Below are 17,994 nucleotides of genomic sequence, written 5' to 3'. Positions count from 1 at the left end.
TCCACCCAGGATAGGATATTTCTGAACCACACAATTCAAAACAATTCAAGTCACCCTGCCCCATAACGCCATACTGTAAAGCATGTAACCCTCAGGAAGCTTGCCCTGACACACACTTTACTTTATCTTATTCCTAATTTCACTGTGTCACCTTGACCAATTCAGCTCCCTCGTTGAGTTTTACATCCACCAGATAGTTAGAGAAAGCAATAGGCTAACTCTGGGTGGGAGCAGGACTAAGCTATAGAAAACTTTTTACTTATACAGAGTTGTAGAATAGCTTTCCTCAACAACACCTTTCGTTATTTGTAGTTTACTGGCTGCTCTCCAAATTTCCTTGAGTTTGCTAAAAAGATTAAACTCTGAGGTATCCAAAACTGTATTTGATATTCTTGTGACCTCACCAGTGGCAGACAGAAAGGGTCCCTTCCACCCTGCTTATGTACATGTAGTTTAAGAGCCGTTTGGGTTTTTTTGGCCATCTTATTTTCCACCCTCTCCACCAATGGGCCTCTGTCAGGGTTACTGCTTTCACAAGCCTCTCCTCCCTCATTGAGTTTCTGCGGTTAGGGGTTTTTCCTCCCTTATGTATTAACTTGCATTTTACCAGGTAGGGTTTCAATTTCTTATTTTAGTAATGCTTTTTTTCCTTAAACTTCTCTAGACCAATCACATTATTTCACAAAAAGAAAAGGAGGACTTGTGGCACCTTAGAGACTAACCAATTTATTTGAGCATAAGCTTTCGTGAGCTACAGCTCACTTCATCGGATGCATACCGTGGAAACTGCAGAAGACATTATATACACACACAGAGACCATGAAACAATACCTCCTCCCACCCCACTGTCCTGCTGGTAATAGCTTATCTAAAGTGATCATCAAGTTGGGCCATTTCCAGCACAAATCCAGGTTTTCTCACCCTCTGCCCCCCCCCCCCCCAACTCACTCTCCTGCTGGTAATAGCCCATCCAAAGTGACCACTCTCTTCACAATGTGTATGATAATCAAGGTGGGCCATTTCCTGCACAAATCCAGGTTCTCTCACCCCCTCACCCCCCTCCAAAACCACACACACAAACTCACTCTCCTGCTGGTAATAGCTTATCCAAAGTGACCACTCTCCCTACACTTTATTTCAGTATCCTCAATAGTGTTTTCAGCTCCAACCAGTGCCATCTGAGAGCTTAACTCCGTCAGGACATTAATTGTTCCATAACTCCCCCATAATCATGTCACCACCATTTCTCATGGCCCTTAGTTTAGAGTCTTTAGCCACTTTTGATTGCCAGTGACAGTATTCTGGAACACACTTGTAAGAACTATCTGGTCTATATCCCACTCAACACAGCAGGTGATGTGGCATCTACAGTGCTAAGTCAATCTTCAGCACTTAAGTGGTCTTTCATATTCAAACACTGTATGAAGCCAGGCCCTGTCTTTTACATTCTTTCCATTTTGGAAAGAAAAAAAGTGGTGGCAAATATTTAGATTGCACCTAATTCTCATTGAATTTCAATGCAAAATAACTGCTTTGAGGTCCCTTTGAAAACTACAGCCTTGTAGCTGAAGAACTACTGGCCCAGGGTAAAGGTCCAAAGCTAGTTTAAAATTCAAGATCAGATGTTTTTCTTGGAAGATTATCTTGTTCAACTGGAGCATGAATTAATTCAGGGAAGTGTTATGGCTTGTGTTATGCAGGAGGTCAGAGTAGGTAGTGATCATAATTGTCCCCTTGGTCTTAAAAATAAATAAATAAAAAACTATGAAAGTTGTGTCATGTTACAAATCTTGTGTGTTAATATGTTCCATCAGTATCTCACACACACACAGTACCAGAAGTTGTGGGGGGAAGGAGGGGGTTTCCTGGTCCTGCTCACAGGCCAGAGGGCTCTGTAGAAAAGTGTGAAAGCATAGAATCATAGAATATCAGGGTTGGAAGGGACCCCAGAAGGTCATCTAGTCCAACCCCCTGCTTGAAGCCGGACCAATTCCTAGTTAAATCATCCCAGCCAGGGCTTTGTCAAGCCTGACCTTAAAAACCTCTAAGGAAGGAGATTCTACCACCTCCCTAGGTAACGCATTCCAGTGTTTCACCACCCTCTTAGTGAAAAAGTTTTTCCTAATATCCAATCTAAACCTCCCCCACTGCAACTTGAGACCATTACTCCTCGTTCTGTCATCTGCTACCATTGAGAACAGTCTAGAGCCATCCTCTTTGGAACCCCCTTTCAGGTAGTTGAAAGCAACTATCAAATCCCCCCTCATTCTTCTCTTCTGCAGGCTAAACAATCCCAGCTCCCTCAGCCTCTCCTCATAACTCATGTGTTCCAGTCCCCTAATCATTTTTGTTGCCCTTCGCTGGACTCTCTCCAATTTATCCACATCCTTCTTGAAGTGTGGGGCCCAAAACTGGACACAGTACTCCAGATGAGGCCTCACCAATGTCGAATAGAGGGGAACGATCACGTCCCTCGATCTGCTCGCTATGCCCCTACTTATACATCCCAAAATGCCATTGGCCTTCTTGGCAACAAGGGCACACTGCTGACTCATATCCAGCTTCTCGTCCACTGTCAGCCCTAGGTCCTTTTCCGCAGAACTGCTGCCTAGCCATTCGGTCCCTAGTCTGTAGCTGTGCATTGGGTTCTTCCGTCCTAAGTGCAGGACCCTGAACCTCATCAGATTTCTTTTGGCCCAATCCTCCAATTTGTCTAGGTCCTTCTGTATCCTATCCCTCCCCTCCAGCGTATCTACAACTCCTCCCAGTTTAGTATCATCCGCAAATTTGCTGAGAGTGCAATCCACACCATCCTCCAGCTCATTTATGAAGATATTGAACAAAACCGGCCCCAGCAAAGCCAGTCTGAAATAAAAGTTCATTTAAAACTAAGCAAGATGAGTTTTGTCTCACTGCCTTAGGGAGCAGCCTGTTCACACGCTCTCTCTGATTCTGGGGTCGTGTATTATTGTTCTGAATTCTAAGAAATAAAAGCAGCACAACCTTCCAGCAACAGTATATGTTTTTAATTTAATTTAATTTAATTCTGTGTGTGTATGTTTAGAACAGAACTAAAACCTGACAAACCTGTAATGTGCAAATTAAAGGGAAACGCTATAGAATCATAGAACTATATGGCTAGAGGGGACATCAAGAGATCTTCCAGTCCAGGGATACTCAGTTCTCAGAGGTTCAGGAGCAAAATTAGCAACCAACATTCCCAAAAGAGTCACAATAGTGTGAATTCATTGTTTCATTTACTATTTTACACACACAGAGAAAAATTATTGACCAAGTATTATTCTGGAACATAATACCCTGATTGGTGAATAATTAAAATCACAGTGTTTGAATATCACGTGCTGCAAAGAGCCACAGGAAACCCATTAAAAAGCCACATGTGGCTCACAAGCCTCAGTCTGAGTATCACTGTTTTAGTCCATTCCCCTCCACTGAGGCAGAATTACATATACTTTGGACATATGCCACACTCTGAAAATATACTGATTTGAGTTAAACTGTGCGGCCTAAAACAAGATATTTCTAACTACATCTAGTTCACAATTACCAACAAGAGCCATGTTGCATAATCAATGGTTTTACTATTCTGAAAAGCGAGAGCCAACTCAAAAGTTACATTAAAATGACAGAAGCTGGGCCAGATGTCAGGAGATTAGGTTCAAATTGTTCACAGATGTATTTTTATTGCTACTATTATTGGCTGTATTCCAAAGCACAGGAGAAAAAATGTCTGAAAACTTACTGGTTGACCTCCCCACCATCTGTGATTGAATTTCTCTCGCCCTCGAAGACTGAAGCTGGCATCAAATACAGGGTCATACATTGAATTGCCAACAATTCCATGTGATTCAGGATAGAGTCCCTTTGTGCAGAAGTAGATTAAATTAGTGAACCTTTAGTACACGTTAAAATGCAGTTCTGCACAGTTATCCACAAATACCACTAAATTCTTTAAGAATGGAAAACTGGGTATGCCTGTAAACTTCAACCGAATTAGAGATCTTAGTTTTAAGATTAAAAAAAATGTTTAGTGCTTTAGATATTCATTAAAGCAGTACGAGATCATTTGCATATCCTGATCTTGTCTTAAAGCATAGCTACTTCAGCAGTTAGCTACTTTAAAAGTGACAGAAAGTCCTTTTAAAGTAGTACTTTCAGTTCATCTTTGTAAAATATTCTGGTGACAGTAAATGGTGGCAATAATAATAAATAAATATAGCTAGCATTTACATTTCATCATGTTTTATCTTCGTATTGCTTCACAAGCGTAACTTAATCCTGAGCACTCCTGAGAGATGAGTAAGTATTATTCCTAGCATAAAAAAAAAAGGAGGAACTGAGGCAAGTCAACTAAGTGACTTGCATTCAAAGCCACAGTGGGAATTAATGTCAAAGTTGTCATTAGCACTCAGGAGTTCCTAGTTCATAGCCCTGCACTCACACCACGGCTAATATTGAATATGTGGGCCACATAATAAGCTGGTATAAATTGCATAGTTCCACTGACTTAATTTCAATGGGAAAAAAACCAAACCACAGATTTACATCAACTGAGGGTCTGTTCTTGTGACTTCAAATTTATTTCCGTAAGAACCGTAAGCTGTAGTTACAGAAAAGGAGTATGAATCACTTCAGTACAGTAGTGGAAAGGGTAAAAAAAAAAGCAGCAGGCTATAATAAATGCTTTGCATTTATACTGCACCCCCTTATCTAAGAATCTCAAAGTACTTTGATGCTTCCCCCACTCCATTTGAAAAAAAACAAAAAACCACAACTTAAGTACAAAAAGTGATTGACCACATTAACCAGTTTTCATTTAAAAATTCCTCCCTCACAATTCCCAAGTTTGTAAGTGATTTGCAAGTCCCTTTAATTATATTCAAGAAATCCTCCTCAAAGACTTACAGTAGCCAGGGTGTACAAGTTAGGGAAGGTTTTTGTAGGATATACAGGTCTCATATAGGGAGAATGTGTTCCACAAGATCCTGAAAGTACAACAGGAAATACAAGTGTTAAAAAATAGGACTGTCATACACTGAAGGCAGAAAGATAGGAAGACCTTTGCTTAATTAACAAATACCAAGAAACATGTTTGAACCAATTTAAATAAACACGACTCTATTGCTTAAGCATAGAGGCCAACACTGCTAAAGCACACGTATTAAATAGACACGCATGGCCTAAAATATGACAACACTTTTCCTCGTACAAAAAGATGGAGAAATAATTTGGCAATAGATGTATAAAACGAGGTAGATTTAAAAGAAAAAAATGCTTCCCTTTTAATTAGTACTTCAGATAATTTTCACTACAAGTTTGCCCATATTAGCAGTAAAATAACTCCAGAAAATTCATGCTAATTTCAGGTGACAAACACCTGTATTAATCAGTCTGAAACTATAATTCCAGAGTTGTCACAGGGAAATTTTCACCAGACTTCTCATTTGCGTACATTAGTGCCCACAGCTGCTGCTACACATGTTGAATTCAAGATTAGGTTTGCTTAGCAAAACAAACAAAAAAAACTGCACTTGTTCTGGGAGGCTCTCCCAAAAAAACAATGCACTTCTGCCATTCTTATGTTATTGTTCTGCATTGCTCCAGTCTGTCTCTTTCAGGCCTAATCAAACTGTATCATTTAAGCCAATGGGACTTTTGCCATTTGACTTCACTGGGAACAAGAACAGGCCTTTAGATTGTTAGGCCTTTGGGCCGGAAAGCCAGCTGTGTTTGATGCAGCTCTTCTACTGCATAGTACCTTGTTGGTTTATGGTGCTATACAAACAATGAAAACAATATAAGAACAAGAGATTGCCGTAGCAGTTTGTTCTAATAAAACAGATTTACTTACTTAGTTTTTCAATGTTGGGCATGACCTTACTCCCTTTCTTCATGTATGATGCACGAAAGCCATCGACAGAGAAGATGATCAAAGGAGGGCGAACAAAACTGAAACAAAGACTATGTTAACATATCCAGAGTTGAAAGGAGTATTTCGAAAACTATTTTGTATGCTCATTCAGTCAGACTAATGAGAGTTTAAACTACTACAACAGTTAGAAGTCTATAAATTTTAGAGCTGGTAGATCAGTATAGTTTAGTAATATTTATATTTCAGTAACACCCAGAAGCCCAGATCAGGATCACAATCCTATTGTACTGTTGCTATAAAGACCCATACAAAGACATGGTCCCTGTCCAGAAGAACTTATCATCCAGGAAGGCAAGTGATGTACACAGGGCTGGATAAGAGGAATACGGTCAAATACATACATTTTTACACATATATAATTGCAATAAAAAAAAAAAACCACACACATTCCACAAGCACAAATCTTTTCTGTTTTTGTGAAGAGCAAGGGTCACAAGAAGTTTAATGTCCACGCACAGTATGTGAGAGACTAGCTGCTCTAACACAGTAAAGGAGTACTCATTTTGTTATTTTTTCATAGAACAAAGAGCCACATTGCTCCTCTTGAGATGCAAACACAGCCAGAATGTAGAAGTTTCCCAAAGCTCATGCAGAGGCAGGGAAAGCAACTTCTTCAAACATGGGTGCCCAATATTAGGTATCCACAGTGAACTTATTCTTAGGCACCTAAAGTCTTAAGTACCCATAGCGCCCACTTAAGTCAATAGGAGCTGTAGATGCTCAGTATTTCTGTGAAAGAGTCCCCTTATTTAGGTATCTAAATTTAGATTTAGGCCTTGATTCAGCAAGTTACCTAAGTACATGCTTAAATTTTAAACATGTGAAAAGTCCAGGGGTGCCAGAACAGGGAGGTCAGGGGTCCATGACCCTCCCACTTTTACTGGCCATAAGAGCGAGCGACAGAAGGAGAGGGTAGAGCCTTAGGGAGAAGGGGCGGCATGAGGGTGGGGCCACAGTTCAGGTGCTGGTGGCCCCCCACACTTTTAGGGACTTTCCATCGCTCCTGAAACAGTCCCACTGGGTTCAATGAGACTACGCACATGCTTAAAAGTTATTCACATGCTGAAAGTGTCTTGCTGAATCATGCTCTAAATCAGTTAAGTTTCAGAATCTAAATCATAGGCGCAGGAACTAGGGGTGCAGGGGGTGCTGCAGATTTTACGCAAGGCCCCGTGCCACCGGGGTCCTGGCTGCTAGCCCCAGCCTCGGCCCCCTTACCTCTCTTCAAGTCCCCACTCCCAGAGCCATGGCCCTGCTCCTGCCCCAGCTCGGGGGGAGGGTCGTAGGTAAAATGTTTGGGGACCACAGCTTTACAGTTACCCTGACTTTCAGCACCCCCACTATCAAAAGCGTTCCAGTGCCACTGAATCTTATTTGTTTTTAAATACTGTATAAGACAGGTACCTTTGGATGCAATGTTTAAAGAAAATTGGCCTGAAGGCTGCTCACATCAGGTCGGATACTTATTGTCACAGGAGCCAATACTTATTGAAGTCAAAGGAAAGACTTCCACTAAATTAATTAGGGATTTGTTCAGGTGCATGATAAGTCAGTGAAATGGGCAACTTTATCAACCCATGGCCAGTGGCAATGACTTAGTCAGCTCTTTTAACAAATGTCTTCTGCACAACTTCAAAATAAAATGCGCTTACCCAGCTGGGCATTCAGGAGATTTTATTTCTTCACAGTCGTCATCCACCCAGTGAGTCTCTCCTACGTGGAAAGTAAGTCATCATTTTTTAGAATAATTGTCAATAGAGTTACAAATTGTACCAGACTACCAAAAAACCACTCACACAACAGGTCATACTGTCATACTTTGTGAGCAACATGTTTTTACACCCACTGCTCTCCTAGGCAGCAGTATGAATGTGCTGATTACCTGCCAATGTTCAATCAGACCAGCTAAAGTACAAATTAGCACCTGTTTAAAGCATGACTTCAAATCTGAGTAAAGGGATTTCTTCTTGATCCCATGAGAAAGTTTTCACACGGTTTGAACATTAGAAAGTTAGAGCACAAAAGCAGCAACTAGTATGAAAGTATAATGCTAACAAATTGTTAATTTCATAGCCTAGATGGAACTGAACCCCTTTCAGACACTTCGTTACTATAGTATTAGGTTGTATAGTCAATTATTTTCCACTACGTTTTTTGCTACTGTTCCCACTGCACGCTCAGACTTGGGACATTCTTCTGTCCTATGAAAGTACAAAGTCAGTCAGATCATCAGACACTGCTGCTTGCTTTATGACATTGGTGTTATTAAAAGGAATTGTACTTCCTCAAAAAAAAAAGCAGATGCATAGAATACAATTTTGAACAGCAGCAATCCCAGTTGGCCCTGATAAGGGAGAGCAAGAGAGACAGAGGGACTCAAGAAGAATGAGATCTTGGCATAAGCAAGAGATGTGAAGTATTTGTTTGAGTGGAACAAGAATTAGAGTGTCACATTTAATATGAAAAGACAAGTAAATTTGTAACCAATAATATGGAGATGCTGTTCTTATGTAAAGGTCAGTCCTGTAATGGTGCCCGGGTTACAGCAATCTTTTGTTATTGGCTGGCTAAATGATGACTGTGTTCTATGTACATTAAAACAAAGGATGGCTTTAACTACTGTACTTGCTCTCTCCTATCTTTCTAGGGAAAGGCACCTCAAAAGGCAGGAACTGGAAACTACACCTAGCATTTAACCACAATTAATCTGCAAGGGTTTCTTCAGAGTTGGGAAGAATGCAATCTGCTAAAACTTGCTGGAGGAGGCATATTTAGTTTTCCTTCCCCACTGCAGAACTGGAGATGAGGGAGTAGAGTCTGCACTCAGTTACGCTGGTATGTATCTGAACTATTCTCCTCACCTTCTAAACGTATGCAGTTGCTTGGCAGAAAGGAAGTGGGGAAGAAAATGAAGATTCCAAAGAAAAACCTTTGTGAAAGTGAGTCGTTGGGGAGGCTAACAATCAAGTGAGACTGATCAATAGGTAAAATAGGTAAATCCTATTGAATCATGGAGAAGTGTATTGAAGCAAGGCCAAATGGCCAGAAGATGCACTCAGGGGCTCGCTCACCTACACATCTACCAATGTGATATATGCCATCATATACCAGCAATGCCCCCCTAATATGTACATGAGCCAAACTAGATAGTCTCTACGCAAAAGAATAAATGGACACAAATCTGACATCAGGAATTATAACATTCAAAAACCAGTAGGAGAACACTTCAATCTCCCTGGTCACTCAACAACAGGGGCAAGAGGCAATTCTTCAACAACTTCAGAAACAGACTCCAACATGAAACTGCAGCACTGGAATTAATTTGCAAACTGGACATCATCAAATTAGGCCTGAATAAAGAGTGGGAGTTGTTGGGTCATTACAAAATCTAATTTCCCCTACTGTTACTCACACCTTCTTGTCAACTGTTTGAAACAAGTCGCTCTCATTACCACTGCAAAAGTGATTTTTCCTCTCTTGGTATCTTACTGTTAATTGAATTGTCTCATTAGACTGACCTCCCACTTGGTAAGGCAACTCCTATCTTTTCACGTGCTGTGAATTTATACCTGCTACTGTATTTTCCACTCCATGCATCTGATGAAGTGGGTTTTAGCCCACAAAAGCTTATGCCCAAATAAATTTTAGTCTCTAAGGTGCCACAAGGACTCCTCGTTATTTTTGCTGATAAAAACCAACACGGTTACCACTTGGAAACCTGTCAGATAGAAGAGGTGCACCTACATATGGCAGGACATGTTCCAATAGGATCAAGATTACTATGGAAATGAAACCTTTACGGCCCACTCACCACCCCACTGAGATAATGATTATTGAAGCTATTTCCATTAAAAAAAAGGAGTTAGCTGTAATTAAAGGGAACACAAAGATCTAATCCTGCACGTACCTACTCTATGTAACCGTGTGTCACCCTTCCCTTGCCCTCCCACCATGTGTCTGTTGCATCTTGTCTTACATCAAAACATAAGTGCTTCAGGACAGAGACTCTTATGGTTTGGGTTTTGTTGTAAACAGAACACCTAGCAAAGCTAAGCCCTGGTCCTTATTGAGACCACTAAATAGCACTGTATTCACTGTAATACAATCGAGCACATCTAAACTATTTTTTTTTTTTTGCTTTACAACACACTACAAAGGTTTTTTCGAATCCATCTCAGCATGCAGAATCCTTTCCTTCTCCACTCAGCCTGTCGGTATCACTTCCAACTGACAAAGCGTTCCCACCATCACCAAATCCGAAACACATTGCTTCCACAGAACTGACAGCACCTGTGAGCCATGGGCACAGGAAACTAGACCTGTCCCCCACACCCGCAAAAGAACAGAAAATGAAATGTGTATGATGTGGGGGAGGGGCAGGATGGAGGTGCTCTCACAAAAAAATACTTGGCATTACCCACAGGGCTGGCCTCTATCAGTTCAGGCTAGATAAAGGGACAGAAATATGTACCTTTGCATACAGCTTGATAATTAGTACAACAGTCTCCTCTGGTCAAGCAGTCTTCAGAGCAATGACAGGCATTCTCTTCATTCCTTGCCTCTCCACAGCGATCTTTGGTACATTCCCAGCCTCGTGCTAAAATATTCACACAGTAAGTGAAAACGTTAAAGAAGATATTTTTAAAAAGGGTCCCCGACACTCAGTTGAACATCCCAGTGAAGTTAGCCCAATCATTACAGTCGGCTTTGGAAATCTGCGATCTGCACAGTGTTTGAAATCGATGAGTTGACTATAAACAAGAGAAGACGCGAGTCACAGAGGGGTGTGAAGTTTTGCGTGCTTCCCCATTCACAAGCAGGGAGTTTTATCACTCTCTGATCCGGTCAGTTAAGCCATTTTCCAAACATAATACCAGCAAAAGTATCTCTAAAATATTGTTAAGGAATTTCTCTCCCCTTCCCCACTAACCCTCGAATGAGGGATATGGTGAGGGGTCTGGAGCACAAGTTACAAATATTAGCATGTTAAGGGCTATACTTAACATACCAAACACCACCACCCCCCTCGCCGCTGTTCCCCCCCACACTTAGCTTTAGGAATCCACTATATTCAGTGACCATTACGTAGATGGAGGGATGTAAAAGGGAGCAACATGACATGCAACGGGAGGTTTTACTCATGCCAAGCTCCTCAACACACGAAATACGAAGATGGAAGGAGCCCCTTTATCAAAGCTAATTGGGTGAGAGTCTGTGCTGCACCCTGAAGAGACAGAGCATAAAACCTGCTGCCCAGGGCAAGGTGGCTTATAAGTGACCCTTCCAATCCTGGAGAGGCCATCCACATAACTGACAGTCCTGAAGGCATGTCCAAGTTGGGCAGCACAGGCACCGACTCCGTGGGTGCTCCAAGGCTGGAGCACCCATGGGGAAAAAATGGTGAGTGCTGAGCACCCACCAGCAACCACCTTATGAGCTCCCCCCCCCCCCCCAGCACCTCCTGCCCACTGGCAGGCCCCGTGGATCAGTGCCTCCTGCCCACCACAAACAGCCCAAGGCCAACACGCAGTTCCTGGAGCCCAGAACTATGCTCAATTTTCTAGACCATATCAACTCACTCTTTCCTGGATACCAAGCAGGTGAAGTTATACGGTGACCTATGGACGTCTGGGTAGGTCAGAATGTTCAGACCTGGTTCAGAGCTGTACGGAAGTGTCATTTTCATATAAATGAAATAAACTGGGGAAAGGGGGAGACATGATAATTTGTGCTGAAAATTGGGGATATTCCTTATCCCATTTGAAACACTAGTCATCTCTTTTGGCTGCTCTAATAAATGTGATTTTTCACCAAAGACTAAAGTAACAAGAAGGATTTCAAAGGCAGGAAGACTAAGCACCTATGTCAACCTAATCACTGTACCAATCCAGCTACATGTTTTTTGATACAGTGAATAACTGAAGTAAATACACAATATTTTAGGAAACAAAACAGTAGCTTTATGCTCTGCTGTAAGGAAGTGTAATTTCCAAAAGGCGTTAGTAGAGAGACAGCCTCTCTAAAAATTTCCACACCCATGTATCAAGTTAACAAAAAAGCCAACATGAACAGTGCCATATTTTCCACCCCCTAGTGTCCAATTAAATGAACTTGAAAGGTTCCATCAGTGGATTGTGTGCGCCCTGACATCTGGAAATAGGTGTCTGAAGTAATAGCAACCAGCACACTCCTTCACCTGCAATTCACTCCCTTGAGAGGGCCTGCACAACATCTATGCACCAGTTAAGCCCAAACAGCATCAGTGGGATTTAACCAGCGCATTAACCTGTGTGGACAACTGCACAGGCGTGAAACCCATAGTATGCAAATGAACATTAAATTCTGTTAGTATTCACCATTATTTGGGAGAAAGACAACATCTCACAGTTACCACAGTTATCTCCTGTTCTCACTAGAGGAGAAAACTTCAGTATCTCAGTGTGCATAGCTGTTCGTGTTTTTAATGTGGGGCACTGCGGTAATACGATTTACATTTTAGGTGGGATCTAACGTAAATAGAGGTGCAGGATGCTTCCTGAAAACCAAGGCAGAGGCAAAGGAAACACAGTAACTGGGGAAGATACAATAATTTGCTTACGGGTCCTTGTAAGCAAGCAAGGACTGCACAGTGAGAAAGGCTGAAGGTGTTCGAAGACGGGAGGAGTACAGCATGCCCTCACAGTTGTCGTTAGTCCATAGCCAGCTGTAAGCAGGGTGTACTGATACAGGGGAGTACAGCTCTCATACCTGTCTTTAAACATAGTTCATCAAAGTCAGAGCAGCAACTGTTGTAGCTCTTGCACAGGTTGTCACAACGGCAGCCCGGGGGCTCAGCTTCTTGAAGTTCAAAGCATCTGCTTTTGCAGGACCCAGAAGTACTGATCCAGGGGGAATCTGACAGGACTGCGTGGAATAAGAAACAGGGCAACATTTGTCAGGCCATCAATGGCTGGTGAGGGATTGCTCAAACTAGTGCTACTCTGAGTAATGAAACTTCAGCTGCCCTGTTACAGGAGACGAAGGGAAAGGAAGAGGAGCAGCACACTTGGTGTTGGCAGAAGCAAAAATCTAATTAACTCAAAAAAAAGGTTCCTCTTTTGAGGGGTGGGGGTAGAGGGTAAGCAGCATGCTGTGATAATGTCCTGCAAAGAACTGCGCCTGGCTTTAAGTCCATAATAATCAAGCAATCATTAGCAGAAATAAAGTCTTAGAGGCCCAGTTATGGGCGCTTCAAATCTTTCCCCAAAACAGGCCCTTGCAGTTAGAAACTGCATGACATTTTCATGCTCAACTGGGCAGTTAGCATGGAAAGGAACCGCAATTAGTCTACATGACAGTCAGCAGGATTCTGTTTACTGTACTGTAAGGTGCCAGATCAACACCACAGTGAAAGGAAACTGTATAATACTCAACAAATTGAATTAGTGGCCAATAAAGTGAGGAAATGCTTTTTGGTGGGCTTCTGTAGAACATTAAACTATAAAAACAAAACTTTCAGCAATAACACTGATTCAGAAACTGTAGACCATTCATAAAGCAAGAAACTGAGTCCATTAATAAAGCTAGTATTAGACAGCAATGATCCATTGGGGGTGGGGGGCAGGGAGTGGAAAGGAGACTACTCCCAAGTGAGACAAAAACTATACTCTTCCCACTAGGAGTATCTCCAAAAACACCAAAATATATTATGGGGAGGCTGTTTGTGACTCCATGGTTAAGGATGTTTTATGACATGGGCTAAAAATGGGGCATATATTCAAGTTTTTCTTCCTAAGTAGGTGTTTTCAGTGTGAAATTTCACAGTATGTTTTGAAACTTTTTATGTCTTTTGTTGAATTTTTAAATAGGAAGTATTTGAAACCAGTTAGGGGTTGAAGTTTGTCAGTAGCAATCAGACTATTAGTAGGGCATAAATCTTAAGTAGATCTGATTTAACAGGTACTTTTAGAAAATATTTTGGATTATGGCCATTTTCTGCTGCTGTTCTACATAACTGAAAGTTTTTCCATCAGCAGAATGCGGGGGAGAATAATCTCCGCCCAACAAAAATCATCATCCCAACACTCAGTTGTCGGAGCATATGGTAGGCATAGGTGCTGGAACTAAGGGTGCTCCTGCACCCCTGGCCTGAAGTGATTTCCATTATATACAAAGTTTACAGTTTGGTTCAATGCATCTCAGCAACCCCCCTCCCCTCCCACTATACAAATTGTTCCAATGCCCCTGAAGGTAGGAAGGATGGAAGGTACTCTAATGGGTTTCGAATGAGTTGCTTGGTAAAGGCAATGTGGGAAGACTGGTGAAGCTAAGGGACAGAGTTAAGGTTGTCGGGTATGGTAGTGTAAGGTATGTGCACATATGTGGGGCAAAAAGTAACATCAGATGGCTTAATATTTTTCTTTGCTATTGTAGTTTTTGAGTCAAGTAGGTAGTGTGTGAGAGAGAGAAATACTCTATGTAAGAGTGTGGGAGTATCCCTTCAGTTAGGAACTCCCTCAGCATTCCCTTGATGAAGCCATTTTAAAATTTTCAGTATTTTGGCCATTTAAAATGCCACAGGGCTAAAACTTTGTATACATGTTGCCAGCACAGATACATGAGTTTTTCCTTCAGTTATTGAAATCAGTCCTCCTGTTTGTTTCGCCAGTGGCCAGAACCAAAACCCTATGCTTTACATTTGTTTCTTCTTCCCAGAATCCTTAGTACAAAACCAGATGAATTTTGAAAGCTGTAGTTTTACCAAGAGTTTACTAACTGAGAATGACTAATTGCTTCTGGTGTCCAGAAAAATGAATGTTTTGAATCAACCCTTATTTTTCAGCTTTAAACAACATGGAAGCTTCTGTATTGCTCCAATCAAAGCCACAAATGATATATTAAAGCCTTATAACTCCACAATAGGCATTGATATGTAGAGCATATGAGATTCCCAGTTAATCCTGGTGTCCTTTTTTAATTATTTGTGCCCGATCTGCAGAAGTGCCAAGCACCAGCTTTTCTCACTGACGTCAGCGGAGGCTGTGGCTGCCCTGGGCTTATGAAAAACAATCAGATCCATCTGTTTTAAACCAGAGTATGTCTGTCAGCTCAAGTTTCCTACACAGACAGGACACTGGAACCTCTCTGAAGCTGTAAGAAGTTTTAAAAAAGTGTCATTACTGCACTAATCCTTTATTCCAGTAGGACAACTACACTTTAGAAGGGACACCTACTTCCAAACTCAAATTTATGTCCTTTCTGCACAGAATTGCCTCTCTCCCTTTCTTATATATTAAAACTCTCCCAATTTATGAGAGGACTTTTGAGATTGCTGTAAAATTTAACACATGAAGATTCGTTTCAATGAATATTAAGGGACTGATTTTCTGACAAGTCCAGCATTCATTTAGGTACTTAGAATGGACAGATTTTCAGAAATGGTCTGCTGCTACCAGTCCCATTATTCTCAACACCAGCTGCTAAGCACTTCTGAAAAGGAGTGCTGGACACTTAACCTCTCTTGCTTCTTTATCTTACATGCTGTATCTCTGGTTTTAAGACCCAAGCCCCAGATATGGCAAGTTTGAGTGTGAGAATCAAAGATGTTATTTCAGAATGCTTCATAATATTACCATTGCCCTATTCATTTCAGTTACTTTCAAGGGGGTCTTTGCATAGTAGGGAGACTACTCCCTAACACTGTTGAAAACCACACGCCAATGTGTATTTACAAAGGAAAATTTGGAGAGAGTCTTACTGCATGTTATATAAGCCACTGTCTGTCAGCAGTGTTTGAAGTAGTATCTCAATGACTTAGTGTTAGCTGTGGGGAAGAATAGTTTCCATTATCTTCCAGGTAGGAAATAATTCAGCTATATTTCTTTTGTTATTTTCCATGCATCTGACAACTATGGTACATGCCTTTACTACTCATGTGACAAACCAGATCTCAACTTAACTCAGACATTATATCAAGCTACTGTTAACGCATTGGTTATACCCATGGGTTGAGCTACTGTAAGACACTTTACATCATATCACCCACAGGACTCATTTTAACACCTGTAGCCACTGGATATCAATATTGTTCAATGGTCTGCGACAGCTGACCTTGCTTCTGAAGCTGAACCACAAACTTGCAGGTCACACACCCAGCTGTGGCCAGGGTACTGATGTGTGCAGAACTGTTTGAACAAGTATTGTCCGCTTTACAGGAGTTGCACTGCTGCTAACTAAGTAGCAGGTTTGAGTTGTCAGATGCTCCTGCATTGAATATGAAGTTATGAACTTTTCTGAAAATTCCTAGATTAGCAGGAACTTCTAAGCCAACAAGTCTGGATCCTGCTGGAGAAAGAGAGGACTGTGGCTACCTTTGAACTTCAGGAGTTTTTCCCCCTTTAACACTAGAGCTGCTTATACCTTTTTTTGTAACTTCAGTCTTTGCCAGTTAAGCTCAAACTATTGTTGTTCTTTAAAGGAGAGCTCTGGGTGAAGTGGTATACCACGAATAAGGGAAGAAATCGTATGGAGGCATGTTGCCTTTTGTTCATTATCATAAATGATTATGATAACACAGAGCCTGGAAATGCTATATCCACCTAGAAGAGTGCCATATCAAATTGGTTGGTTTGACTATATTGGATTATGCGGTCAAAATGCAGTCTATTTGCAATAGGCAGACTTCCAGTAGGACTTCCATCCTATGGCAACTACTCAGGCATGTTTGCATAATCCGTAGTAGAGACACTGCATGGTAAGAACTAGGCAATGGCTACACATACTTAGCAAGAAAAACAGGTATTTGAAGAGTTTTGGAGCAGCAGCAGCGTCACTGCCTATTATTTATACTATATTTTGCAAAGTGCCATTGAAATGGACAAGATTTCAATGCAAGAAAATTTAAAGTGCATCATAATTGTTCTGGTATAAGTACAATTCCATGATTAGTTGTATGCTTAAAAATGCACATGTGATTAGTATCCAGGCTCCCACATTCACAGATCTAGGAAACAGAATTTAGCTCCCATCCTGACAATAAGACCGTCCTGTTGCGCTTAAGTAACATGGTTCAAGAGGATATTATACTAAGGCTACACATTCTGAAACTACTTAACAACAGGTCTAGAAGACCTGTGCTCTACCTAAACTTAATAGGTCAAGTTAAGAAATGGTAGAATTAGTTATTAATTTCCCCTGTTTTGGGGGACTTAGGTCCTTAGATGTTATTTTAATTCAGCTATTTGTTGTGTACAAATACTGACAGCTTATTAAATATAAAAAAGTTCAGTTTAACATCTCGATGAATTCTTTAGCACTTACTCTACTTTGTCATTAGTATGTAATGGAGTTAAAGTCATGATAGTCTGGATTCATAAAGCAGTACTAGAATGACAAGGTTTGGAATTTGAAAGTGCCATAGTATACACCTTGTTAAGACAAGACACCACTCATTTATAACAATGAATGGTGAAAACATTTTTTTCCATCTTAGTTTTTCCAACAGCAATGTCAATCCTATAAGATTATGATGCAGACATCAAGGTACATGTAAATATATATGCCAAAACTCAGTGAAGTTGAAAGAAAACCTGCAGTAATCTTTTTAGCTTGGTATTTCATTGCTCTGGGTTTCTAAGCAGACTATTTCCATACGCAGTTTTCATTACTATTAATGGAAGTCATGTGATTGATAATTTCAAAGACATAAGTAGATTCCTTTGATTAGAGCATTTAAAATTTGTTACCAGTTAAAACAAGTTTACTCTTGTGCAGGGCAGTTTCCCCTCATAGAGGGCAACTGAGCAGTTCCATTTATTACATTTGTACATAGATTCTATTATCTCAGATTTTAGATCCTGTTTCCATTATAAATTAACTTTGATATATTGGAAGTAACTTGGTTGACATAAAAAACAAGAGAGGAAACCCTCATTTGCTGTCTCTTATTGCTATATTCCAGACAACTGGCTTTCCTTGTACTGGTCAAACCAAAACAAGTGACAATCTGTATGTGGAAACCAAGAAACACAGGTGTTACTATTACTGCTACAAACATATCAGGC

General features: G+C 40.9%; 1 protein-coding gene across 4 annotated transcripts in view; it reads right to left on the bottom strand.

The window, feature by feature from the left end:
- Positions 1-17,994, bottom strand: part of ENPP2 (ectonucleotide pyrophosphatase/phosphodiesterase 2) — a 107,255-nt gene that overhangs the window by 47,725 nt on the left and 41,536 nt on the right. For 3 of the 4 annotated variants that reach the window (XM_073330256.1, XM_073330258.1, XM_073330255.1), the window contains exons 3-8: positions 12,701-12,856; positions 10,425-10,550; positions 7,606-7,666; positions 5,873-5,970; positions 4,927-5,006; positions 3,764-3,883 (exon numbers count right to left, since the gene is read on the bottom strand). In XM_073330256.1, coding sequence (XP_073186357.1) covers positions 3,764-3,883; positions 4,927-5,006; positions 5,873-5,970; positions 7,606-7,666; positions 10,425-10,550; positions 12,701-12,856 — 641 coding nt within the window. The remainder of the gene's footprint in view (positions 1-3,763; positions 3,884-4,926; positions 5,007-5,872; positions 5,971-7,605; positions 7,667-10,424; positions 10,551-12,700; positions 12,857-17,994) is intronic. The other variant, XM_073330257.1, reaches the window with a different exon arrangement.

Source organism: Lepidochelys kempii, chromosome 2 (genome assembly GCF_965140265.1).
Source record: "Lepidochelys kempii isolate rLepKem1 chromosome 2, rLepKem1.hap2, whole genome shotgun sequence".
NCBI lineage: Eukaryota > Metazoa > Chordata > Testudines > Cheloniidae > Lepidochelys > Lepidochelys kempii.
This window is presented reverse-complemented; position numbering and strand designations above follow the sequence as displayed.